Here is a 27,136-nt window from a genome sequence, read left to right as displayed (position 1 = left end):
ATCTCCTCGATGTTTAAATCGAACGACAGATTGTACGTGTGTAGCAATATCGCAAACGATTTTACGTTCAAAAGATCGATTAGACGATTTTCTTGACGATCGATCGAAACGACAAATTGTCCCGTGTATGGGCACCTTTACGTATTCGATTATTAGGTATAGAGCGTCCGTGGCCTAATGGGTAGACCTTCGGTTCGCACTCCTTATAGAGGGTGCAGGTTCGAACCTCGGTGGAGGTATATCTATGAGTCATTTTCTGATAAGTACATAATACGGACGTTCGTACGGTGAAGGACAACATCGTGAGGAAACCCGCACATAGTTGGTCCCAGACGTATAGACTAGTTCTTTCCTCTGGACTAGGCCGAGAATGCAGTATGCGCTTGCATACATATATGAACATTTAAAAATCTTGTCCCAGGCGCTTACAGTATTTAAGGAGTGGTTACTTCGCTCTGAAAAATACTGTATAAATCATCCACAACGGATGTAAAGGCCTAGTTTTTATTAGGTATAAGATTTATGGGCATTTATTTGCTTGATTTTGGACGCTATGTCTACGTCTAGAGTCTACGCGGTCTCTACGAGGTGCTACGCAGGGTCTACGCGGATATTACACGAAATCTACGCGGTGTCTACGATTGTTCTACGCGGAGTCTACGCGAGATCTACGCGGTCTCTACGAGGTGCTACGCAAGGTCTACGCGGATCCTACACGAGATCTACGCGGTGTCTACGATTGTTCTACGCGGAGTCTACGCGAGATCTACGCGGTCTCTACGAGGTGCTACGCAAGGTCTACGCGGATCCTACACAAGATCTACGCGGTGTCTACGATTGTTCTACGCGGAGTCTACGCGAGATCTACGCGGTCTCTACGAGGTGCTACGCAAGGTCTACGCGGATCCTACACGAGATCTACGCGGTGTCTACGATTGTTCTACGCGGAGTCTACGCGAGATCTACGCGGTCTCTACGAGGTGCTACGCAAGGTCTACGCGGATCCTACACGAGATCTACGCGGTGTCTACGATTGTTCTACGCGGAGTCTACGCGAGATCTACGCTGTCTCTACGAGGTGCTACGCAAGGTCTACGCGGATTCTACACGAGATCTACACAGTGTCTACGATTGTTCTACGCGTTGTCTACGATTGTTCTACGCGGTGTCTACGCGAGGTCTACGCAGTGTCTACGATTGTTCTACGCGGAGTCTACGCGAGGTCTACGCGGTGTCGACGCTAGTTCTACGACTGGCTTACACAGGGTATACGCAAAGTCTACCAATGATCTACGCGACGTCTTCGCGAGGTCTACGCGACGTCTTCGCGAGGTCTACGCGACGTCTACGCGAGGTCTACGCGAGACCTACATTTAGTCTACACGGGGTCTACGCCAATATTGCGGTGACCAGACGTAGCGTCGATTTAACATTTAAAATTAGATTATTAGTTATATTATAATTATATGTATAATATTAAAATTATTCATATTATTGCATAAATACGTATAATATTTATAACAAAAAACTTATTAATTTTTTTTTATTGATAATTAAAGGCATGTAATTTGTCGTGTCGTTACAGGCTGATATAATACTCTGTTTCTTATTGATTTTAATTATTTTACAAAGAATAGATCTAGGTGGCAGGTTGGACAGCAATTAGTAGAGTCGTCAGAGGTCGCACTCGCTGGGCGTGTACTTTACCGTGCAATAATGTACCACCGAAGAAATTTATTCATAGGTAGTTGACGCACCTACGTCATATTTTGGTCGAATCAATTCAATGTTTTTTGTGATCTTTTTGCTGGATTTGACATATCGCGACCAAATTACATAGGTCCGCAGTCTATGAATCAACTTCTTTGAAAGTACCTTATTGATATAGTAATAAGACTCACCTGCGTGCGGCGGCGGGCTGGAGCTGGAGGCGAGGCCGGACAGCGAGTGGTGTCGTCGGAGGTCACACTCGCTGGGCGTGTCGCTACTTTACAGTGCGATAATGTACCTTATTGCTATAGTAATAAGACTCACCTGCGTGCGGCGGCGGGGGGCTGGAGCTGGAGGCGAGGCTGGACAGCGAGTGGTGTCGGCGGAGGTCACACTTGCTGGGCGTGTCGCTACTTTACAGTGCAATAATGTATCTTATTACTACAGTAATAAGACTCACCTCGTGCGGCGGCGGGGGGCTGGAGGCGAGGCTGGACAGCGAGTGGTGTCGGCGGAGGTCACACTCGCTGGGCGTGTCGCTACTTTACAGTGCAATAATGTATCTTATTATTACAGTAATAAGATTCACCTCGTGCGTGCGGCGGCGGGCTGGAGCTGGAGGCGAGGCCGGACAGCGAGTGGTGTCGTCGGAGGTCACACTCGCTGGGCGTGTCGCTACTTTACAGTGCAATAATGTATCTTATTACTACAGTAATAAGACTCACCTCGTGCGGCGGCGGGGGGCTGGAGCTGGAGGCGAGGCTGGACAGCGAGTGGTGTCGGCGGAGGTCACACTTGCTGGGCGTGTCGCTACTTTACAGTGCAATAATGTATCTTATTACTACAGTAATAAGACTCACCTGCGTGCGGCGGCGGGGGGCTGGAGCTGGAGGCGAGGCTGGACAGCGAGTGGTGTCGGCGGAGGTCACACTTGCTGGGCGTGTCGCTACTTTACAGTGCAATAATGTATCTTATTACTACAGTAATAAGACTCACCTCGTGCGGCGGCGGGGGGCTGGAGCTGGAGGCGAGGCTGGACAGCGAGTGGTGTCGGCGGAGGTCACACTCGCTGGACGTGTCGCTACTTTACAGTGCAATAATGTATCTTATTATTACAGTAATAAGATTCACCTCGTGCGTGCGGCGGCGGGCTGGAGCTGGAGGCGAGGCCGGACAGCGAGTGGTGTCGTCGGAGGTCACACTCGCTGGGCGTGTCGCTACTTTACAGTGCGATAATGTACCTTATTGCTATAGTAATAAGACTCACCTGCGTGCGGCGGCGGGGGGCTGGAGCTGGAGGCGAGGCTGGACAGCGAGTGGTGTCGGCGGAGGTCACACTTGCTGGGCGTGTCGCTACTTTACAGTGCAATAATGTATCTTATTACTACAGTAATAAGACTCACCTCGTGCGGCGGCGGGGGGCTGGAGGCGAGGCTGGACAGCGAGTGGTGTCGGCGGAGGTCACACTCGCTGGGCGTGTCGCTACTTTACAGTGCAATAATGTATCTTATTATTACAGTAATAAGATTCACCTCGTGCGTGCGGCGGCGGGCTGGAGCTGGAGGCGAGGCCGGACAGCGAGTGGTGTCGTCGGAGGTCACACTCGCTGGGCGTGTCGCTACTTTACAGTGCAATAATGTATCTTATTACTACAGTAATAAGACTCACCTCGTGCGGCGGCGGGGGGCTGGAGCTGGAGGCGAGGCTGGACAGCGAGTGGTGTCGGCGGAGGTCACACTTGCTGGGCGTGTCGCTACTTTACAGTGCAATAATGTATCTTATTACTACAGTAATAAGACTCACCTGCGTGCGGCGGCGGGGGGCTGGAGCTGGAGGCGAGGCTGGACAGCGAGTGGTGTCGGCGGAGGTCACACTTGCTGGGCGTGTCGCTACTTTACAGTGCAATAATGTATCTTATTACTACAGTAATAAGACTCACCTCGTGCGGCGGCGGGGGGCTGGAGCTGGAGGCGAGGCTGGACAGCGAGTGGTGTCGGCGGAGGTCACACTCGCTGGGCGTGTCGCTACTTTACAGTGCAATAATGTATCTTATTATTACAATAATAAGATTCACCTCGTGCGTGCGGCGGCGGGCTGGAGCTGGAGGCGAGGCCGGACAGCGAGTGGTGTCGTCGGAGGTCACACTCGCTGGGCGTGTCGCTACTTTACAGTGCAATAATGTATCTTATTACTACAGTAATAAGACTCACCTCGTGCGGGGGCGGGGGGCTGGAGCTGGAGGCGAGGCTGGACAGCGAGTGGTGTCGGCGGAGATCACACTCGCTGGGCGTGTCGGAGTCCGACAGGCGGGATGTCGACGTCGACGGCGGGGACAGGTGCTCCCCGTCGATCTCGTCGTCGCGGTACCTCTGCATAATGTCGGTACGATTAATCGTCGACGATATCGCTAGTTGGTGTGATCGTTGGGTCAGTCGCTATCAGTAAAATAAACTGTATGAATATCAACCTTGTACGTCTAGACTAGAACAAATTTGTGATATTGTATAGTTAACTATATTTTCCTCTTTTGATACTCTGTGCTTATAACAAACAATCATAAATTCATGATAATCTTTAAAAAAATTGTACAAACATTTTTCATATATTATTATACACATGTGTGTTATATAACAACCATAAACTTTTCGAAGTTGGGTGATTAAAAACATGGTTGACTAGTTTTTACCCTCCCAGCTCCGCTGTCCTTTTTTATTATTTATTTGGTAAATAAGTATGTGTGTAAATTATTGTGTAAATAAGTATGTGCTTATAACAAACAATCATAAATTCATGATAATCTTTAAAAAAATTGTACAAACATTTTTCATATATTATTATACACATGTGTGTTATATAACAACCATAAACTTTTCGAAGTTGGGTGATTAAAAACATGGTTGACTAGTTTTTACCCTCCCAGCTCCGCTGTCCTTTTTTATTATTTATTTGGTAAATAAGTAGCAAATAACTAACATGCCAAAGATCAAAAGCCTTTCAGTAGTTTTTGCGTCAAGTAACATACACGCTTTCAAACTGTTGCTTACACAATATTAGCGTACAGAAATTTACTTACTCTATAGCTCGCGATGTCTTCATGAGGTTTCAGCAGGTACCAGTTCGGTTCGTGGTTCATCACCACATTGTCTAGGTCCAGAAGCACTTCACCCAAGAAGTCGTTTGGCCCATATCTATTGAGGTCCCACACTGTCACCTAAGACAAAAAAAAGAGTAATGAAAAATAAGTTTCTAAAACTAAAATACTCAGGGCCTGTTTCACCATTACCTTGTAAGTGCTGGATAGGCTACTTAAGGCCTGTTTCATCACTTCCTGATAAGTGCCGGATAGTCTATCCACAACTTAACTTGACAGATAAAGTATGGAGAATCTGTCAAAAAAGTTGTGGATAGCCTATCCGGCATTTTATCAGGAAGTGTTGGAACAGGCCCTTAATAAAAAGAAAGATAAAAAAAGCGCACATACTCGTACATGCGTGGTGGCGCGGCGCGTTTTTAAACTATACCTATATACAATATTGTATTTATTAAAATAAACTTTATGAAAGAAAGATTAAAAATTTAAAGAAATACTACATGGTCAATCTGATGATAACGAATTAATAATCATACATAAGAATACGTTTGATCACATCAGCTTTTGTGCCTCTGTTTTCGGGAGTAAAAAAGTATGAATCTCAATCAACTTTGCATCATAAAAATATACGAAAGCAATTATTGATAGCGTTCTTTTTCTTCTCAAGGCTAAATAACTTTTTTTCGGTTAAGTCACTTTAAAAACTTCTTTTACCTCTAACGTTCGTTTCTTGATATCCGCGATGCGTATACCGCAGTACACGAACGTCTGGTTCCAGCGTGGCTCGAGCGTGTTAGCCAGCGTCTTGGTGCGACGCTTGCTTTTCTCGCTCTTGTCTGGCAGAAGGAATATCTTGGCGTAAGGGCAGCGGGGGGAGCCGTCGGCGCGGGGGGTCAGCCCCGTCGCCGATACAACTGTCACCAGTAGCTGGAGCGCCGCAACGTCGAAATATACTTTCAGCTACGACAAAATTGACACGTTCGAAGTCAGCAGAAGTTGTAGTGGTACATGTGTGTTTGTTTTTTTTGTTTGTTTGTTGGTAGCTGACAGATAATATTTATTTTATAAAATGAGAGTCCTCACAATGATACGTTAAATATATGTTAATGTTTTGATGATTGTGATGATGACAAATGATGACGATGAATTGCTTTATTCAAAAGTTTTCATCTGTTGTATCACGAACCAAGCAGTAATAAAGTATAATTTTTATTCTTTTCCATTTTTTTTACAATTCTGATGTAATAGTAAGGTATAAAAATTATACAAATATAGTCGCTATATAGCCTACGAATATAGTAGCTTTATATTTTTGTGCAGAGAAAGTAGCGATGCCACATAGTAAGTTTAGTACATTTGTAGCGGTGCAGGGTATACTCGTAGGCGACTTCGTAATAGTGCTACAACGAACAACTTCAGACGAAGATGTCCGTTTTTTGGACCAGACTGCTCAAATTATACAAGGTGTAACCCACAGACATAGATCAAGATAGAAACCGCATGTGTATGTACTTCGCGTGCTATATTGCGTTCCCAAGTGACAAGCAATGCTCGTCTTTCGAAAGTTTGTTCTTAAGACTGCTATCGGAATCGGACATCAATCGGAATTTTAAAAATGCCTAAATGTAGCTGTAGAAATTCAAATAGAAACCTTGGCCTAGATAATGGACACGTTTCGTATCATCGGTACGTCACAGTAGGTAGGAAAAAAGTGGCACGCTAGATTTTATACAAATGGAGTGACATGCTGTATCTATTTTGATATATGTCTGTGGTGTAACCAAACTAAGTTATAATATTTCAGGGCGTGAATGTGTCCCTTAAATAAAGACTGTACTATAAAGGTAGCAGCGCTGAAATAGTTACTTTTTAAATTATTTTATGGGCAAATTCATTACGTTGGGAAATTTTTCGTAGAGACACAGAAGTGAAAAGTAACTTAACATCGCTGCTACTTTCACAGTGAACTCTATAAATTATAAGAGACACATATACATTGTGTAACAAAAACTAGTGATAATACTTTAGGGTGTGTACATGTTCCTTGTAGAGAGTTCACTGTGAAAGTAGCAGCTCTGAAAGACGAACATTTTTTTCACTTTTGTATGGGCAAGGGCCCGAGCGTCACGAGTTTCCCCATACAAAAGTGAAAAAAAATGTTGGTCTTTCAGCACTGCTACTTTCACAGTGAACTCTCTACAAAGAACACGTACACACCCTAAAGTATTATCACTTGTTTTTGTTACATCCTGTATACATTGTAAGGGCTCCCACACAAAACTACGAATTCGCATCGCATCGCATCGAAATGTCATTTTAGGGTTCCGTACCCAAAGGGTAAAAAAGGGACCCTATTACTAAGACTTCGATATCTGTCCGTCTGTCCGTCTGAATGTCTCCAGGCTGTAACACAAGAACTGTTGCCGCTATAACAACAAATACTAAAAACAAAATAAAAGAAATATTTAAGGGAGGCTCCCATACAACAACAACGAAGTCTCAGTAATAGGGTCCCTTTGGGTACGGAACCCTAAAAATATCCCAATATAATAAAGGACTAACCTGTATGCGTCCAGCGACGCTGGCGTTGTGGGAGTGTCGGGCGGAGCGGCGTCGCGCGTGCACGTCGGGCGAGCCCGGCGACGTCACCAGCACGCTCGGCTTCTCCGCCCCACCCATTATCTCCGTGTAAACTTCTGGACAAATTGTTCAGTGTTGTACCATGGAATTATCGATTCATAGGCAGATGGGGGACCTACCGCCTACGTAGTTGGTCGCGTTACATCAACCCAGCCATGTAATTAACGTTACTTTAACGTGGGAGAGCCATGCTTCGGCACGAATGGGCCGGCTCGACCGGAGAAATACCACGTTCTCACAGGAAACCGGCGTGAAACAGCGCTTGCGCTGTGTTTCGCCGAGTGAGTGAGTTTACCGGAGGCCCAATCCCCTACCCTATTCCCTTCCCTACCCTATCCTATTCCCTTTCCTTCCCATCCCTACCCTCCCCTATTACCCTATTCCCTCTTAAAAGGTCGGCAACGCACCTGCAGCTCTTCTGATGTTGCGAGTGTCCATGGACGACGGAAGTTGCTTTCCATCAGGTGAACCGTTTGTTCGTTTGCCCCCTTATTTCATAAAAAAAAAACATTGACATGACCCGACCAAACGACGTTCATCTGTCAACTGCCTAGGATGTAGGAATCAATTCCTCGATGGTACAAATTATGTTATTTTTAAACAGTTTCTTATGTCAATGGTTAAAATTAACACTACTAAAGCCCCAACGGCGTATACAGGCAGAAAATTTCATGTAAAATGTCAAATTTGTTTGAGATTGTGTGCCTCGTTATTAAGATTATAGTTATGGTATTTGTTACGCTGTTTGGTGCTCTTCAATTGGTTGCAAGTTTCAGCAAAAATAAAAATAATGTATATCTGTCGCTATTTAACAATTCAGATCAATGAGACACCATGGAGTCCTTGTATAAGTAGCTACTAGCTATTTGACCGAGCTTTGCTCGGTAATCGGTATTCGATAAAACACGAATAAAATGACAGTTTCTAAAAATGATTCGTAGCTAGATCGATTTATCGCCCCCGAAACCCCTATATACTAAATTTCATGAAAATCCTTGGAGCCGATTCCGAGATTCCAATTATATAATCTTATATTATAAAATTCTCGTGTCACAATGTTAGTCATCGTACTCCTCCGAAACGGCTTTACTGATTTTTACCAAATTTTATATGCATATTCAGTAGGTCTGAGAATCGACTACTGGGTACTTTTTAACCGACTTTCAAAAAACGAGGAGGTTATATGTTCGGCAGTGGATATATATTTTTATTTTTTTATTTTTGTATGTTCAACGATTACTCCGCCGTTTGTGAACCGATTTTCGAAATTTTTGTTCTGTTGTATTAGGTTTCACTCCAATTTCGTACCATTTTCACAAAAGTGGTGACCTGATTATGACCTCAAAATCATACCCTGTAAGGGTGGCCCGTTAGGTAGGTATGGGACTTTTAAAAAAACATAAAAGACAAAACAGAATCAATGCTTTTCCAAACAATACAAAATATATACCTTTATGAGGTCGCCACGGTGCGGTGCGCAGCAGCGGACGTGACACTACGAGCTCGACGTGCGAGTCGTGTTTACTGTTGGCCACCACCAGCGCCACCTCGTCCGCGCTGCGCCCCGCCAGCGGCACGCCGTTCCACTGTACCACCTCGTCACCTAACAGTTAAGGTTCTGTTATTGCCGCTGCTCATGATCTGTGCATATTAGTGTTTGGCAAAAGATATGACACGAGAAAGGTTATCGAAGCATGCAAAGCTAGTCAATACGACCTATGAATAACCATCTACTTAGAAGGCGCCGGATAAACTGTCAATACTCGCCTATTTTGAGCTGCCCCTCTAAGTCAGCGATTGATCCCTTCTTGACTTTCTCGACGATGGCTCCCCTCGAGCCGTCGGGTAAAATTTTCCCTCCCACCACCTTCAGGCCGAGGATGGCCGCCGAGGAGTGGGAGCTCCCCTCCACCACGCTCTTCCGAAGCACCATGTGACCCACCATGCGCGTGCCGTCCGCCGACACTTGCCAGCTCAGCGGGAACTGCCAGCAATGCCACACGTTAGGTACGTGACTACGGGGGACGACCGACAGCTAGTCTGGCGAGAGGCGTGTCGCGAGTACGAAAGTGCACATCAGTTCCTACGAGACGCATGCCGGCCAATGCAATCATGCCATAGCAAAACACAATAAACGGTTCGGTCGCAACTTTACATCGCCCGAAGTCGCCCGGAGCCTCGTCGATTCGATCGGGGCCGATCCCCTCCTTCCCGAACTACGGTCCTCTACAGCGCCAGCCATATAATAAATGCATATATGTATACGTATAAAAATTGACCGAGGTCATATTATATTGTACCTTAGGGCAGTCGCCCCTGTTCGAATCCTCGCTGGAAGTGAAAGTGCTAGAAGTATCGATGCCCGAGTCTTTGGTGGCGGAGTCCTGGCTGGTCTGCCTCTCGGACTCCCAGCGCAGCGAGGCCCAGTCGTGGGGCGCCGCGTCGCGCCCGCCCCGCGGGAAGGTGGCGGCGCCCTCGTGGCCGTCGAAGCGCACCGTCTTTTTTCTCCTCTCGGTGAAGCGTCTACTGTCGGCCGAGTCCTCCCACAGGTAGGCGCTCTTGTAGACGGCGCGGTCGGCGCGAGCCTCGTCCGGCGCGTATGGCCGCAGGTACGAGCCCTCGCTGTCGTCGCGCGCGCGCCACCGGCACTCTGTCACCGAGTCGAAGCTCCGACCGCCGGTCGGCGCCCGCGCGGCGTCAAACGTCCCGCGGATCTCCGGCAAGTACGACACCGGCGAATGATTAGTCAAATTGTAATAGTTATTGGCAGCCACGCTGGTGCTGCTCAGGTGCGGGTTCCGGAGCGACGCGCACGCCTCGAGGCCTACGGATGACATTGTATCAATAGCGAGGAGTCGGCTCGCCCCGACCGGCGCCGTCCGCGACTAGCGCGCCCGCTGGCGCCCCGCCCCCCGGCCCCGCCCCCGCCCGGACCGACCTCAGCTACGACGACGCGATGACGCAGTGACCGCGCTCGGGCTAACGTTCTATTCCAACACCGACTACACCGAGGACGCAGTAATGTCTTTATATTTTTTAAATAAAGGAATCGCATTTGAAGCGGTGATCACGCACAAGCGAAGAGAACGTGTGACAATTATTTATCCAAGTCAAACATTTAACAACAATCATCAAAACATACACGGCCATAAACTAAAATAAATCCATCAACCAAGTATGTTACAGTTCTTTCGCCAATCATGCTTTGCTTGAACCATATAGTATTTAATGTAGATTATGATTATTATTTTTGTTTTTTAAAAACTGTTAGTAAAGTAAGATAAAAGCCATCGATGTAGATATATACAGCACATTCAACAGTAAAATAAAATAACTGTTAGGTAAGACACAGTAGAATAGTGTAGAAAATAATACAAAAGAATGGAAATATATAAATAGAATTTAATTTAAATTAGGGTTTAAGTGATTTACCGCACAATAATATAAATAAGCATTTACAAGGTATATACTCGAGTTATATGAAAACGAAATTTAAAGATAAAACCACGGACGTAAAAAAAGTAGATAAAACATTGTATTTTTTTGTGATGTAAATGACATGGTTCAAGCAATAGGAAGATAGACGTACAATGTTATACAAAGCATTCTAATAAATCGAACATGGCAAAGATTTGTACGTATATGAAACATGTACGTCTACCTGTTTCATATACTGTGTGATGAAGACACGTCTCGAAAAAACATTACGAAGAAAGATAGAGATCTAATAAAAATAGCAGCGATCGTTGGACGACCGAGAAGTATCGTTACAAACGGTGAACGAACATCAACAAAACTGAAACATCTAATATCAGCACAGTTTACAACGTTCCCGTATCGCCCTCTCACCGATAAGAACTTTTTCATTTTGTCATCTAATATCGCTTGGCGCTGGTTCCTGGAGGCCGCGGGACCGCTCCTATCTTTATTACCTGCGAACAGTCGATAGCTGGTCAGGGGCGAACCGGGCGCGGGCGCGCTACACGCGTACGGCGCGCTAACATATGCGTTACAAGTTACAACACGTAACATAGATGGTGGACGATGGTCAGTCGGAGCTGTATACAGACTACAGATCGAGTAACATGTCGGTGATACACCTCGTGTCGCGGGGACACGCTACATGATCGGACATGAGGTCAACGGAGATGTTATGTACCTAAGAGTGAGTTCAGGTGCTCTTTAATATACCGAGAGAAGTTCGCTAGATTACCTGGAAGGAAACGCTAGGGTCTGTTAAAATTTAAACACCTCGCACGGAACACCTTAACTTTATCTGCTGCGAAAGTGGAGGACGGGTGGTGCGTCACGGTGGACGACCCGAACTATCGTCGGATATCGGAAAATGCGTGTGGTGTGTGTAGCTGTAGTGTCGGGTGATAAATAAAATTGCATGGACGGAGGGGAAACGAGACATCGGGAGGGGAAGCGGCGGGCGGCGTGCGGACTCACCGCGGTCCCGGTACTCGTCGGTGTCGGAGGTGCACTCCGGCACCTCGTCGTCGGAGGAGGACGAGCGCGGCGGCAGCGGCAGATGAGTGCCGGGCGGCGGCATCAGCTGCGACGTGGGCGGCACCGGCACGTCCTCCACGCCGTACGCCGCCTTCTGGCGCGGGTGCACGAGATGCGGGTGCGTGCGCGCCAGCCCCTCCAGCTCGCCGTAGCAGCGCGCCTCCTGCTGGCTGTACTGCCGCCGCAGCGCCGACCCCGACCGCTGCAGGGGCAGGTTCTCCTTCTCCGCGGCGCTGTGCGCTCGCTCCAGCTTGGGCCGCTTGTCCATGGAGCCGTCCTGCGGCGGCAGCCCGCGCATGTCCGCCTCCATCTGCCACAGCATCGAGTCCGGCCCGGCGCTCTTGTGGATCCACTGCCCGGTTTTGGAGAGTAACTCTTGCTTTTTGCGACAAAGTATGCAAACCCAAATAACCTGGAAGCGAACGCTATCCTAAATATTTAACGTGTCGTGACTCGTGACATGCAAGATAGTAGAGTGTGAAAAGTATAAAAAATTCCCGCCGCTTCGTTTTGGCCAATCGAAATGATAGCGAACGAAATTTCATTCTAGAACAATGATAACCGTAGACTCGGCTACACGATTTCATCTAAATAGAAACTCCTAAGTCAAACCGATGAAGATGATGTAGTGCGTTGGCGTGACTCAGTGTCTTTCAGCAGAAGCGAGACAGGCGTCTAGGGTGTGGCAGACCTTGTTGGATCGCAGCGTGACCTTGCCGCCGCAGCGCGCGCAGCAGCGTACACGGCAGTAGTGGCAGGAGTGGCCGACGCCGTCCGCGAACTTGGTCTTGAGGCAGATGTGGCAGGTGGCGGCCAGCTCCACCCCCGCCGCGCGCTGCATCTCATTCCGAGTCCGTATCGTCTGCTCCAACACCGCTACTTCGTCTTGTTTGCGTCTGCCACAACATTTGTTCATGTTAGTATTCAAGAAATCTTTTATCTATATTCCATATACCAATTAAATTATTTCTTACTAATATTATAAATGTGTCTGTCTGTCGGTCTGTCACGCTTAAACGACTAAGTCGATTTAGGCAAAATTGGGTGTGAAGCTACGAATAATAAAATAGGTGTGAAGATACTTTGAGAGACGGGGAAGGACATAGAATTGTTTTTATAGGAAAAAAAGTACGGTTTCCGCTCGATAAACAAATTATGATTTACGGCGCAACTGAGTTGTGTGTATCATCTTGTTCTTAATAATACGCATTGTACAATGTACAGTATACGATATACATCATTCGTAACTGGCTTTTTCGAATGCATTTGCATTTTTGAAATTACGTGGGCCTACTAATGAAATGGAGCGCAGAAAAGGTGAGTGGAAATGAAAAGCACTCGATGTTAAAATCCGAGTGTTATCTCTATATCGCAGGTATCGCAGGTATCACAGTGGGCGGCCACTCGACGGAAGGCCAATACTCGACCTCACATCGCATAGTAACGATACATGAAAATATAAGGCTTCGGTTGCAATACATTTGATTTCTTAACTGTTATGCAACTGGAAATACGAATGCACTCACGCCTGAAGTTGAACAATTGTTTTATTTTTTATCAAAATCGGCTTTAAGCTTCTTTTTAGGGTTCCGTAGTCAACAAAGAACCCTTATAGTTTCGGTCTGTCCGTCCGTCTGTCTGTGCGCGGTTTTGCTCAGAGACTATAGGGCCTACAAAGCTGTAATTTGGCACATATTAATGGTGCCGACAAAATAAAAAACAAAAATTTATGGGACCTCCCCTACACATCAAGCGGGGATGAATTTTTTTTTTCGCGCCCACCCCACCGTGTGGGGTGTCGTAGGATAATATTTTTTTAAATATTATGAGCATTCATAGATCATTTTTCGATTAAGCGATCCATTTGTGAAATATGAAGTTTTAAAGTGGAAAAAGTCGTTAGGTGTCCCCCCTTTTACCAGCTAAACGGTTGCTTCTAGAAATGTGAAAAAATTTACAAGAGTAAAAAATATGCTTAATTTAAAAGGAAACTATCATGGCTAAGAAGACTTTACTTATATAAGTTATTTAGTAATAGACGATCAACTAAAAAAAATGTATTCGACAAAGTATAAAGGAACTTTTCGTTCAAATTCCTTTGAACGTAACTGAAATGATGTTGTAAGTAGTGTAAAACACGTTATAAATGTCCTGTCATTGACCAATCAAAAACTAGCGGTACTGCGGAACCCTACATTGCACGTGGCCGAACACGCACTTGGCCGGTTTTTTTAATGGTTGCATGTTATTGCATTGCTATTGTTACAACTAACATCTACATAATATTTACTTTCAAAATGAAGACATGAGTGGATGAAGTAAATAACTAACAATTTTAACACTGTTGTTTTTTTGCATTAAACGGAGGCTTTAGAACCAGGAAAATGATTTAAAATAAAAAAAATGCGAATTCTATGTATAGCTAGATGAATTAGCTAGATGATAAATTAGCTATGTCCAGTGGCCACACTATAGCACAGTCAACAGCGCACGTGAGGCATGCCCGCGACGCATGCGCTCTGATCGTATTCAAAACTTTCGCTTGGTTTTTTTTCTGGAATTTCTTATGACCACATAAGTCGCACATATTCCACCCAGTAAAATGACAATGTTGGCGTTGCGTTCGCGTTCGTTGACGCATACAATAATTTATTGAATGCGCCAAAACAAAAGTTGAATGAAAGAAGGTGACGAAAATTGAAGATGAAAGTGCATAGTGTAGACATAGCTGTTAGGTAAGTTACAAGGTCTGTTCAAATAAGTTAACTTAATTGCTCTTATGTATTAAAATGTTAGATTATAGATAACTAGCCGTTGCCCGCGACTTCGTCCGCGTTAGCATAGTAGATCACATCCCAAGTTTCCTACGATTATATTATAAAATTATTTATATTTATTATTAAAAATATATATATATATATATATATATATATATATATATATATATATATATATATATATATATATATATATATTTTTTTTTTTTTTTTTATTAAATAAGGGGGCAAACGAGCAAACGGGTCACCTGATGGTAAGCAACTACCGTCGCCCATGGACACACGCAACATCAGAAGAGCTGCAGGTGCGTTGCCGGCCTTTTAAGAGGGAATACGCTCTTTTCTTGAAGGTTTGCCGGTCGTATCGGTCTGGAAATACTGCTGGTGACAGTTCATTCCAGAGTTTTACAGAGCGCGGCAGAAAGTTACGCGAAAAACGCACTGTGGAAGACTGCCACTCATCAAGGTGATGAGGATGGTATATATATCGTTCCGCGAGGCTTTGCTTGCGTAATTTAGGAATTTTACGCAACCGTACATTTTTCCGCAAAAAATAGCCTTTGTCCCTTCACGTGATCTATTCTTCATGTTTGCCAAATAACATAACAATTGCTCCAGTAGTTCTTAAGATAATAAGCAATTTCAAATATTTTCCCTCCGTTTTTTCCACATTTTCCTCTATTTCTTTGCTCTTATTAGTTTTAGCGTGATAAAATATAGCTTATAACCTTCCTCGATAAATGGGCTATCAAACACTAAAAGAATTTTTCAAATCGGACCCGTAGTTCCTGAGATTAGCGCGTTCAAATAAGCCCTTTCATATAATTTCCCACGTTTTTTCCACATTTTCCTCTACTTCTTAGCTCCTATTAGTCTCAGTGAGATAAAATATAGCCTATAACCTTTTTCGATAAATAGGCTATCTAACACTGAACGAATTTTTAAAATCGGACTAGTAGTTCCTGAGATTAGCGCGTCCAAATAAGCCCTTTCATATGATTTCCCCCGTTTTTTCCACATTTTCCTCTATTTATTTGCTACAATTAGTCTATGCGTAATAAAATATAGCCCATAGCCTTTCTCAATCAATGAGCTATCTTACATTGAAAGAATTTTTTAAATCGGCCCAGTAGTTCCTGAGATTAGCGCGTTCAAATAAGTACTATCATATAATTTCTCCCGTTTTTTTCCACATTTTCCTCTATTTCTTCGCTCCTATTAGAGCCTATCCTGAGATGAGCGCGTTCAAACAAACAAACAAACTATAACTGTAAACTCTGCAGAATTATAATATTAAGTATAGATATATAGATTATTAAAGGGCGCAGGCTCGATCCCGGGTGGAGGCGTGTACCAATGAGACATTTTCAAATCTCAAGAACATAATACGGACGATCGTACAGCGAAGGAAAACATCGTGAAATAACCCGCACACGGTTAGTCCCAGACGTATTGACCGGCTCATTCCTCTGAACTAGGCCGACTATGTTGCGAGAATGCCGTCTGTGATTGGGCAATTATAGGTACGGACATTTAAAAATCTTGTCCTAGGCACTACAGTATTTGAAGAGTGGTTCGCTCTGAAAATACTGAATAAATCATCCATAACGGATGTAGAGGCCTTGTTTTTTACCCACTTCATCCACTTAAATTGTCTTCAATATTAATTATTATAAACGCGAAATTGTGTCTGAAGCAAGTCTGACGCCACACTGAACCACTGAAGTGATTTCAATGAAATTATGCAGATAATAATTTAAGTGTCAGGAAAACACATAGATATAGTTTTGTATATACTTACTATATTGTAATTCCATTTCTATTCCAATGAAGATGCGGATTACACCCAATATATTTTATTATGCAATAATTAGTAAAGAATATATTCGATGTATACAATTGCTACAATATTATACAAATAATGCAAACTATAATGTCAATTCCCTGAGGGCTGGCTTTGTTAGAATGTGGATGAGGTAATTTCCTGTAACACATCGTGTTTCCTGGACGTTCTGTAATCTGTTATTGATTTGAGTAAGTATCAAGCTTTTAAAAAAATATTGATCTTACAACTAACTCAATCAAGAATTATAATTTAGTAATAAAATACGTGAACTGACGAAAAAATCTCTGATTGCTGTGATATTATGACGTCACGGTTACACAATATGTATATGGATCTCTCTTTCTAAAAAGGCTTAAATAAAATAAATAATTATGTCTAAGCGGGTCCCTAGACCAGAAATTTTATTGCGCAAAATCACGTTTTGCGTAATATTATTGACTGTCTAGGGTTGATAATTGATATTGAACATCGCGTGTCTTCAATCTATTATCAAAAAACTGTCAAATAAACGGTTCAATAAAATTGAAGCGTGATAAAAATATAGTTTTATAATGGTAACAGGTAGGTTGCCATTACTGATTACGTAAAAAATGGCTAAAAATGATGTTCGTTAAATGGGAGCCCTCTATAATTAACATCAATTTTATTTTGTTTTTAGTATTTGTTGTTATAGCGGCAACAGAAATACACTATCCGTACTAATTTCAGAATTCTAGCTATAGCGGTTCTTGAGATACAGCCTGGAGACAGAGAGACGAACAGACATCGAAGTGACAGTAAAAGAGTCCCGCTTTAAGGGGGCGACTAACCCTAAAGTGTCGGTTTTATAATTCATTTTTTTACTTGAAAATAAGCCCCGAATTGTTTCATTTTCTAAAATAGGATACTACATTATATTTCCGAGAATTCGATCTGAGCAAAACACGATATCTTAAAATTTTCTCGATAGAAAAAAATCACAATGATGCATCTAGTTTTCACGAATTTGTATAAAATTCTATCATTGAAGAGATCGACCTAGCGGATTTTATAAATGTTGTATATTTATCGAGTTATTGAGAAAAAACTAATTTGGTGATGAGTCCGCGTCGTTCTTTTTCACCTGGCATATGAAAGACGGGCGTGAGTGTGAAGAGAGAAGGACGATGTTTAATTTTTTGGGGTTAGTCGCCCTCTTAACCCTTTCGATACGGAGCCCTAAAATCGTGCATATTCCCTACTTATTTAATAACATTTATTTTAAAATTAATGCAGGTTTGTTTCTTGTTCGATCCAGTCCGCTTCAAAGTACTATTCTCATTAAAAATGACTGTCGTTTTAATATACATAGGCATGGCGAAATTATATACAAAAAGCATTAGGTATATAAAGGCATGTACTGAACTAGCTTTTGTCCGCGGCTTCGTCCGCGTGGAATTCTGAGAACGGCATAATTTCAGGAAAAAAACCTAACTTTTTGTAATGATAAAATATACTCGTGGCATACAATATGACACTTAGGAACACACCAGCTTTCTATCGGTGTTAATTTTTTTGCAATCGGACAATTTTTTCTATACATTTTTGGTTGACGATTCTATAACGAAGCGATATTCATCTTGGCTAACCCCTCAGTAGTTTCAGAGATTACCTCCTACAATAAAAAACACTATACTAATACTAATACTAATAAAAAACAAACTTTACCTTTTTAGGGTTCCGTACCTAAAGGGTAAAAACGGGACCCTATTACGAAGACTTCAATGTCTGTCCGTCTGTCTGTCTGTGTGTCTCCAGGCTGTAACTCAAGAACCGCTATAGCTAGACTTCTGAAATTTTCACAGATTGTGTATATCTGTTGCCGCTATAACAACTAATACTAAAAATAAAATAAATTCAATATTTAAGGGGGGCCCCCATACAAATAACGTGTCAGTCTTAGATGAATGATTGGTCTCGCGCGTGCGCTACGACCGCGCGCGCGAGACCAATCATTTATCTAAGGTGTCAGTAATAGGGTCCCGTTTTTACCCTTTGGGTACGGAACCCTAAAAAGCTAAAAATCTCGTATGTTGTATGGGAACCCACCTTAAATATTTAATTTCTTTTGTTTTTAGTATTTGTTGTTATAGCGGCAACAGAAATACACAATTTATGAAAATTTCATAAGTCTAGCTATAGCGCGCGGTTCGATTGATATAATTATTAAAACTTGAGAATTGAGATACAGTCTGAAGACAGACAGACAGACGGACAGATATCGAAGTCTCAGTAATAGGGTCCCGTTATTACTTATATCCTTTGGGTACCCTAGAAACGGTGTATCATGGTATTATTAATATCTAATAAGAGCTCTTTAGACTATTATTTACCTTATAAAAATATTTTCCCTACTAACAAACATATAGGTATGGTACAAATAACTGACTATCGGTCGGACCTAATAACAAAAAAAAACTGATAAAAGAAAAAAATTCGCTTTAGGACATAATTTATATCAGAGACAGAACTAAGTAGTTATTATATTTAAATGTGTTTACATAAATTAATCTAATAATAATAATAATAATAATAGCTCCCACACCGGTTTCGGTGACGGTGGCCGGTTTCATTGAAACCAGGCCAGCTACGCAGGAGTAATTTTATAGTGCCCAAGTGTGTGCGCAGTTCACAAGAGCACGCCCTATCTGATAATTCCCATCACATCTCTCTCCGTAGGACTGCTGGAAGATATTTCTATTAGAGATAGGCAGTACCTGTTGTGTCGTCTTTCTTCTGTGTATATTTCATGTAAAAATTTGTGTGTGCAATAAACAGTTAAATAAAATAAAAAAAGAGCACTCTCTTGTGCACTTCCTTTACTCTCATAACCCAGTGGGACGGAAGACCGACACGACCGGCGAGAGATCAGGCGCAGGACCGACTTTTTACATGCCCATCCGACGCATGGATCATCTTACTTGTCAGACAATAATGTGATCAGCCTGCATCGTCCTAAGCCTAACCAAACTTGGAAATAACATGTTTCCAACGCGGGAATCGAACCCACGACCTCTGAGTCAAGAGGCGCGCTCTATACCACTAGACCACGGAGGCGTTATAATAATTACAAAGGCCAGTATACCTACTGATTTAGCCATTTATTAAAACGTGGTTCATTAAAATCGGCCAAACGATGAAGCGTAATTATAATACAAACTCTAGAAATATTTTTTAGGATTTGCCGTTCTTACCTTGCAACTTGCAAGGTAAGAAACACCAATACAAAATTTTAAATAAGGTAGGTATTAAAAATATTCAAAACTAGACGTACCGCGCGGCTTCGCCCGCGTAAATTAGATATTTCACAGACAAATGAGTCCACAAAAAATAGCCTATGATCCTTCACGTGGTCTACAATTCTCATCGGTGCCAAATAACAGAAAAATTGCTCCAGTAGTTCGTGAGATAAGCATTAAGCCCTTTCAAATAATTTATCCCGTTTTTTCCACATTTCCCTCTATTTCTTCGCTGCTATTAGTTTTAGCGTGATAAAATATAGCTTATAACCTTCTTCGATAAATGGGCTATCTATTACTGAAAGAATTTTTCAATTCGGACCAGTAGTTCCTGAGATTAGCGCATTCAAATAAGCCCTTTCAAATAATTTCCCCCCGTTTTTCCCACATTTTCCTCTATTTCTTCGCTCCTATTAGTCTTAGCGTGATAAAATATAGCCTATACTATAGCCTTCCTCGATAAATGGGCTGTCTAACACTCAAAAGATTTTTTCAAATCAGACCAGTAGTTCCTGAGATTAGCGCGTTCAAACAAACAAGCAAACTAACAAACTCTTCCGCTTTATAATATTAAGCATAGATAGTATAGATAGAAAATTGTTTGTATTTGAAGGAAATATAACAGAGTTTGAACTTTGATCACATTTTTACGTGGGAGGAAGATGGTAGTAGATAGTAGATTAAAGTGTTCTATTATTAAAGACTTAATATGAACACATACGATGTTCTGAAAAAATGATATCTTGTGATAGGTAGAAGTTAGATAGTTTCATGTGATTACGCATGGGGAGCCGTGGGCTTAAACTTTAAATAGTACGAAATTAATAAAATTAATAACTACGAAAATATTTAGAAAGGAAATAACAGTTTTAAATTGGTTACCTTTACATACTCTACAGTTCCTTTTGTGAAAATAAGTTCTAAGTAAGAGTTCTTTAAGATATTCTCAAACTCTACGTAGAGTGCAAACTTACATTTAAAACTACTTCGCTCGTAATTCAGTAACAAAAGGTAACTAAGTAATAATACTTTTTCAGCTTTGGTAAATGGACCGAGCTACCTACTGGCAGCGCGTCTATAAATAGTAACATTCGGCCCTATTCACATAATTGCAGGAACGACTTCAGTAAATATTTTCTTTGTTAAATATTTCAATACAATATTACTAAAGAAAATGTGTACTCATTTAGGTCTGTGCTATGCAGGTTAGAAAGTAGGTCACTGAAATACCTTACTGCATCCACGCTCCAAAAACGGCTGCTGATTTAGTGGCCAGATTAAAATCGTAGCTTACTACTTAATTTACTTTAAGTACCCGGTTAGATCTAATTAAATTGCATAAAGTTGAGAAAACGTAGCGAAGGACGAATAAAGGCAACATTGATTATTTTGTTACAATGGAAAATTACTTCCCTGGAAATATGGAGGCATCGCTCGAAGTGTACGTATCTCAGAATAAACCTTACAAATGAAATATAAGGTTTATAATTGAATTATTGTATTATTTATTACAGCTGAAACTATCTGTGCGACATTTTATTGCTATTGCGCGGCCGTCGTTTGTAATGACACCCCGAGATTTTCAACGTTTCAAATGGATATAATATTCACTTAATATCTTGCCACATGAAAACTTATAAATAATTTCGTTGTTTGATTTTAACAATATTAAAAAAGGCATAAAAGTTACTATAGATGCACACGAAGTAGGTATTCGTCGATTTTGTCATCACTACTCATATCGATAGATACATACCGACACGAGAACAAAATGGCCATAGCTAGAACTGATTTTGCATTAATTAGATCGGTTCAGTTTTACGTGACCGTACGATTTATCTCGCTACGAACACTTTCACATATGGTGCAGCGGGGGTGGGCGGGGGCTGGTAGGAGCGTGCGGGGGCTGGCGGGGGTCGGGCACACCTCATGATCTCGTGCTCGCGCTGCTCCTCCTGGCGCTGCCGCATTATGACGCCCTCGATGATGGCGCGCTCCTCTGGCGTGAGGTGCGACAGGTCCGGCATGTCGTCCATGGCAGCGGCGAGCCGCGACGGCGACGCGGGCCCGCCGCTCTGCGGTGCTGTGCCGCGCGACGTCCGCGCTACTCGGCCCGGAGGTTTATTTAGCAATGCCGGGCGAGCCGACGGCGCGCGACCCCGCTCTGACGTCAACGCCGGTATTGATCCGCGGCCCTCCGACGCGCCCGACGCGCCGTCGCACGCCCTTCTAATTCCGATGCGTGCGCCCGTGCCGCCGACCGTCCCTCCTCCGCTCGAGTGTCACCGAAATTCGCAGTCGTTTCACTCTCGGCCTCCGTCGGGCCGGCTAGTCGTCGTCGTCCGCCGCACACTCGCCGGGCAGGTGGTTGTACTCGTCGGAGTGGAACAGAGATTTCACGCCGTCCCCCCACGGGAACCTCTTCGTGCGTATGAGCATGTACTCGTACTCCCGGCAATCCTCTTTCGGCGGTTTCTCGATGCCGTGAATCATGTACGTCTGGAACGCGATGAGGGGAACGGCGACGAAGAAAAATAAGTATTTGAATCTTTTGGCGTTGGGTTTGTGGGGTGCGCCGACGCAGCAGGGGTTGGGCGGGATAGGCTGGGGGCGGCCAAACTCGGACGTCGGCGGGCGGGCGGGCGGCGCCGGGTTGCACCCCCACTTAGTTTCCAATTTGGTTTCGCACCCGCTGCTAAAAAACCGCCTCAACTGGCATGTACTATAATGAGTTAATAACCCTGAAAATGTCATATTCACTTGCGAATTTGTAAAAACTTTTCTAAAAAAATATAAGTAGACCGTAATATTTTACAAAAGATTTTGTTATGACTTTCCAAATGTGTCCAGTGTCATTATTTTAATAGACATGTTTATATTTTTTATTACATATTTTGAGGTTTGGCTTCATTTTTTTATGTTGTAATTTGTAATCATCATACGTATAGTGCGTCAAGAATGTCTAGGAGGCGAAACTTTTTTTTTAGCAATAGCAACACTCTTTTGATATTTGTCCCTTTGTTGTATCAATACTCTATGACATAAAATTTACAAGACAAAGATTTTCAATTTGCTTAAATTTAGTTTTACAATGTGAAAACTACATGCTACTGTGATTATTATTAATAATTAAAGTGAAAGACGTGTCATAGTGCTGAAAATTCGAAGATTTTCATTGAAGAAAAATAGTAAACCGCGAAAATATCACTGAAACTCTCGCGTCCACATTTCCGATTCTGCTCGCTCAATCGCCATAGTAGCAGGTAATTATGCGTTTGTTTTATAAATTTTGTTTGTCAAATTTATTGTTTAATGCAATTTCAAGTAGCCTGAGTAAGTATTATGTGGTATAATAAAACAACAACTTTACATAAACCTTATGTTTACGTAAACAATGAACTGTCAAAGAAATCTATCATATAACGCGCCTTACAACGATTGAAACTTTGACTTAGGTGCTTTACGTAATTATGTAACTTAGATGTATATAAAAATATTCTCGTGTCACAGTGTATGTACTTAACTCTTTTAACACTTTGATGCAGCGTTATATAATATTATAATTATTACGTTTTATATTTACAGGTAGCAGAAAAAGCGTTTCGTTATAACCGAAATGACTGGGAGAATTTATGCTATTATTTTGAAAAAAACACTGAAAATAAATAAAAGGAGTGGGAATTAACCCTTTATTAGGATATTGAAGAGCTGATTATTGAAGATGAAAGTGCCTCTTGACACCACTGCTGTAACTACATGGACCTAGAAAGTGGCGATGATTCTGTTTCCGGCTGCATTGTAGAATATTATTTTTTTATTTTTATTTTTATTTTCTTAGGAAAACTTACAGCTACATAATAATAACTATAACTAAAACTATTACAAAACTGAGAGCCAATAACAAGTTTCCACTAATAAATATAAATAGTAACTAAAGCAAAGTGAAAATTAAGCTCTGCATGGCAAGAACTTAAAAGTTGGATTTTTTGGATGATTATATTTTATTAAAATAACAAAACCCTGTTTTTCATTTATTTATTTTTTGTATTTTCTTAAATAAGTAGTTCCTTAATAAAAAAAGGAGTGAGCTTCTCTCAGCTTTCACTGGCAGTCTTCAAAGTAGCTCTGCAGCTCTCAGGGAGAGGGTACTTAAATAACAGGTGCTATAAATTCATAATATAACTAGTGACTGGATGTCCCGGTGAACTTCGTGTCACTTATGAACCTTCCCTGGACTTCCAGGAATATTTTAAGACTAAAATTAGCCACATCGGTTCAACCGTTTAATCGAGTTATTGCATTTTTATATAGTCCATCAAGAAAGTGAAGAAATTAAAAGTGGAAACATCGTAATGTCATCCCTTTTTTCTTAGATTGATTTGAAAGGGATGATGCCACATTTTAATTTCTTCACTTTCTTGACAGAGACAGACTATGACATATACAAAGATTATAATACTTTACATACATAGATTAAATTGTTTCTTGTAATGTCGTAAATTAAACACACACTATAACTACATCATAATTATTTCAAATTTTCTTAACTACGTAATATAATATTATATAAATCATATTATTTAAAACGTGTTTTTTTTTAACTGTATTTAATGTAAAGTATCAAAATCTTTTATAGTGACTGGATACAGTGTGGCCATAAGAGGCCACACCGGAAACAAGTGGCGACTCTATTAATGTCGTGACTTTTTTGACGGGCTATAACTTTAACTTGCGTCTTGTAGGCATAGAGAAAAAAAATATCCACAGCCGAATAAATAACCTCCTCGTTTTTGGAAGTCGGTTAAAAATAAACATACGGTACCTACATCGGGTACTTGTTGGTTGGAATCTCGTTGGAATGTTTGAGCAAAACCAGAATATCATGAATAGTTATAATGGGGCATGGGATGAGATGGACGTATAAAATGGCATGGATGGCTTTGGTCGTTTTAATTTTCTTATATTGTACTTTTGGTACAGGTGCTCTTTTGCTCCATACTGATCCATTATGTACCTATGTCTTATCTATACTTATAATAAAATCGTAGAGGTAAAATTTTTGTACATTGAAAATAAACTTGAAAAAACGAGTCAGGGGCATGTTAGAAGAGTAATAGAACACATTTTAACTGTTTTTGAAATTTTTGTTTCTCTGTCTGTTTGTCTGTTTGTCTGTTTGTAATCATCATAATTGTCTGCTAATCTCTGAATCCGCTGGACCGATTTTAATGAAATTTGGCATGATGATACCTTACATCCTTGGTCAACATCTTAGATACTTTTTTAACCAACTTTCAAAAAAGGAGGAGTTAATGTTTACTTTGCTGTTTGTGGTCAGATTTTCAAAATTATTTTTTTGTTGTATAGATTGCAAGAATTTGACACCATTTTTACAATAAAATCGGCCAAGTGCGAGTCGGACTCGCGCACGAAGGGTTCCGTACCGCTATAGAGAAAAAATAGGCCAAAAGTTGTGTTTTTGTATGGAAGCCCCCCTTAAACTTAATCGTTAAAGTACACATATAATTAAGGATTCTGTGAAAATTTCAACTGCCTGCCTGTTGTCATTACTGATATCAAGCAAAAAAAGGCCAAAAAAATCATGTTTGTTTTATGGGAGCCCTCCTTTTGAGTAAAAATTTCAGAACCCTAGCTATAAAGGTTCTTGAGATACAGCCTGGAGAAGACAGACGGACAGACAACGAAGTCTTAGTAATAGGGTCCCATTTTTACCCTTTGGGTACGGAACCCTAAAAACGGTGACTTGTTAAGTAATGGAATTGAAGGAACTCCTCGAAATTTACAACGACAGCCAAAGTAATTACCAATTCTAGCAAAGGTCGATCTTTAAAACTTTTCCTAATATTTGTAAACGATTATCCAAACCATGGATGGATATTGACCACTGTGTATCTCAATTCGTTACCGGCCATGGAAATTCTAAAGTCAAACTTTACGGATGTAAGTTACTAGCATCGGTCGAGTCGAGCACATAGGTAGAAATGGTAGAATATGTACGACCGAAGGCAATATGTTTGAATAAACATCTCATCATGTTCTCTGGGAGAGTTTTTTCTGCCAAGACGAAAGAACTACAATGCTAGAAAACCTACAGTGTAAATCTGATGTCGCATACTACGGTGATATCGTGGACAGCGCTATAGGAACTTAATCCGTGCCTTCAAGCGTTTTTATCAACAGTCTAACACAACAAATTCCAATTTGTTTACCTTCGAAGAAAGGATTTTTCAAGACGATAAGTATCTGAGGTGAATTAAATTAAACATTTTGTGTGTAATATAGATCCAAATAAAAGAGTCGTAGATGGCTGTTAAATTTTCTCGATTTTAATAACGTACATTCACGCGGACGAAGTTGCGGGCAACAGCTAGTATCTAATATATCACAGTACTATCGAATCCAACCACCTAGCATAGTCAAGGAAAGAAAATGTTTAGCATACCTATAATAATACATTAATTTTACCTATCTATTATTGTCATTGCAAGTACATGAATAAACACCCAATCGTCTACTTTATTCAGATAGCTCGGGATTACATCTTTCGGTAATTGTATTGTACGTAGAGCATCGCATTGTAAGTAACTACTATTAGGGAGCATACCCATACTACGTGACCCATTTAGGGGGGGAGGGGGGTCTTCAAAATACTACGCTCGGTCACGAGAGGGGGGGAGGGGGTCTAGAGTTTTGTCACGTAGTCAATTTCGCTGAGAGAAACGTCATATGAAAAAAAAAATCTCGCCATTTAATACTTGACACTAGCATTTTAATATTATGGTTATTTATAGCAAACAGCCATTAAAAAAAAACAGGCACTGTTGTCACTTATCAGGCATTTTGAAGTTTGGTGAAGCTCATATTAATTACTATACTTGGTATTCGATTACAATTTGAACTACAGTCGTGACTAAAATAGCTAGTGGGTATCATCGAGGAAATTGATTCCTAGGTAGTTTACAGACCAACGTCATGTAGTCGGATTATGTCAATTAAATGTTAATTGTGATCTGTCGGTTGAGTTTAACTGTAAACGTAACCAAATTACTTAGGTCCGCCATCTGCCTAGAAATTAATTTCTCTGATTGTTCTATTGTAATTTTAGACTATCACTAAATATTATAAAACAAAGTTTTTTTCCCTCATTTCCCTTTGTTCCCTTTAATCTTTAAAACTGCGCAACGGATTTTGATGCGGTTATCTTTAAAAGATAGAGTGATTCAAGAGGAGGAGGAAGGAATAAGTAATAACATTCCAATAGTGGAGAAATACTGTTGGAGTT

At 41.7% G+C, this 27,136-nt stretch overlaps 2 protein-coding genes across 5 annotated transcripts in view; both read right to left on the bottom strand.

Moving 5' to 3' along the window:
- LOC121729972 (regulating synaptic membrane exocytosis protein 2) overlaps positions 1 to 22,117 on the bottom strand; it is a 40,795-nt gene extending 18,678 nt beyond the window's left edge. The window contains exons 1-10 of one of the 4 annotated variants that reach the window (XM_042118746.1): positions 21,760 to 22,113; positions 12,645 to 12,849; positions 11,894 to 12,365; positions 9,742 to 10,265; positions 9,209 to 9,425; positions 8,892 to 9,044; positions 7,364 to 7,497; positions 5,516 to 5,761; positions 4,784 to 4,921; positions 3,921 to 4,079 (exon numbers count right to left, since the gene is read on the bottom strand). In XM_042118746.1, the coding sequence (XP_041974680.1) occupies positions 3,921 to 4,079; positions 4,784 to 4,921; positions 5,516 to 5,761; positions 7,364 to 7,497; positions 8,892 to 9,044; positions 9,209 to 9,425; positions 9,742 to 10,265; positions 11,894 to 12,365; positions 12,645 to 12,849; positions 21,760 to 21,869 (2,358 nt within the window). In that variant the 5' untranslated portion in view covers positions 21,870 to 22,113. Of the gene's footprint in view, positions 1 to 3,920; positions 4,080 to 4,783; positions 4,922 to 5,515; positions 5,762 to 7,363; positions 7,498 to 8,891; positions 9,045 to 9,208; positions 9,426 to 9,741; positions 10,266 to 11,893; positions 12,366 to 12,644; positions 12,850 to 21,759 lie in introns of all 4 variants that reach the window. The other 3 variants (XM_042118742.1, XM_042118744.1, XM_042118743.1) reach the window with 3 other exon arrangements.
- Positions 22,118 to 22,122: 5 nt separating this feature from the next.
- Positions 22,123 to 22,675, bottom strand: LOC121729974 (cytochrome c oxidase subunit 6A1, mitochondrial-like). Its single transcript, XM_042118750.1, has one exon. It carries the CDS (start codon positions 22,585 to 22,587, stop codon positions 22,162 to 22,164), a length of 426 nt encoding a protein of 141 aa, XP_041974684.1. The 5' UTR covers positions 22,588 to 22,675; the 3' UTR covers positions 22,123 to 22,161.
- Between the last annotated feature and the right edge of the window lie 4,461 nt (positions 22,676 to 27,136).

This window comes from Aricia agestis, chromosome 8 (genome assembly GCF_905147365.1).
Source record: "Aricia agestis chromosome 8, ilAriAges1.1, whole genome shotgun sequence".
Taxonomy (NCBI): domain Eukaryota; kingdom Metazoa; phylum Arthropoda; class Insecta; order Lepidoptera; family Lycaenidae; genus Aricia; species Aricia agestis.
Note: the sequence above shows the minus strand (reverse complement) of the source record. Positions and strands in the feature narration are given on the sequence as shown.

What these genes read in the sequence shown, in the direction of transcription:
- LOC121729974 (XM_042118750.1), bottom strand. Translation starts at nt 22,587, where the DNA reads ATGACATTTTCAGGGTTATTAACTCATTATAGTACATGCCAGTTGAGG.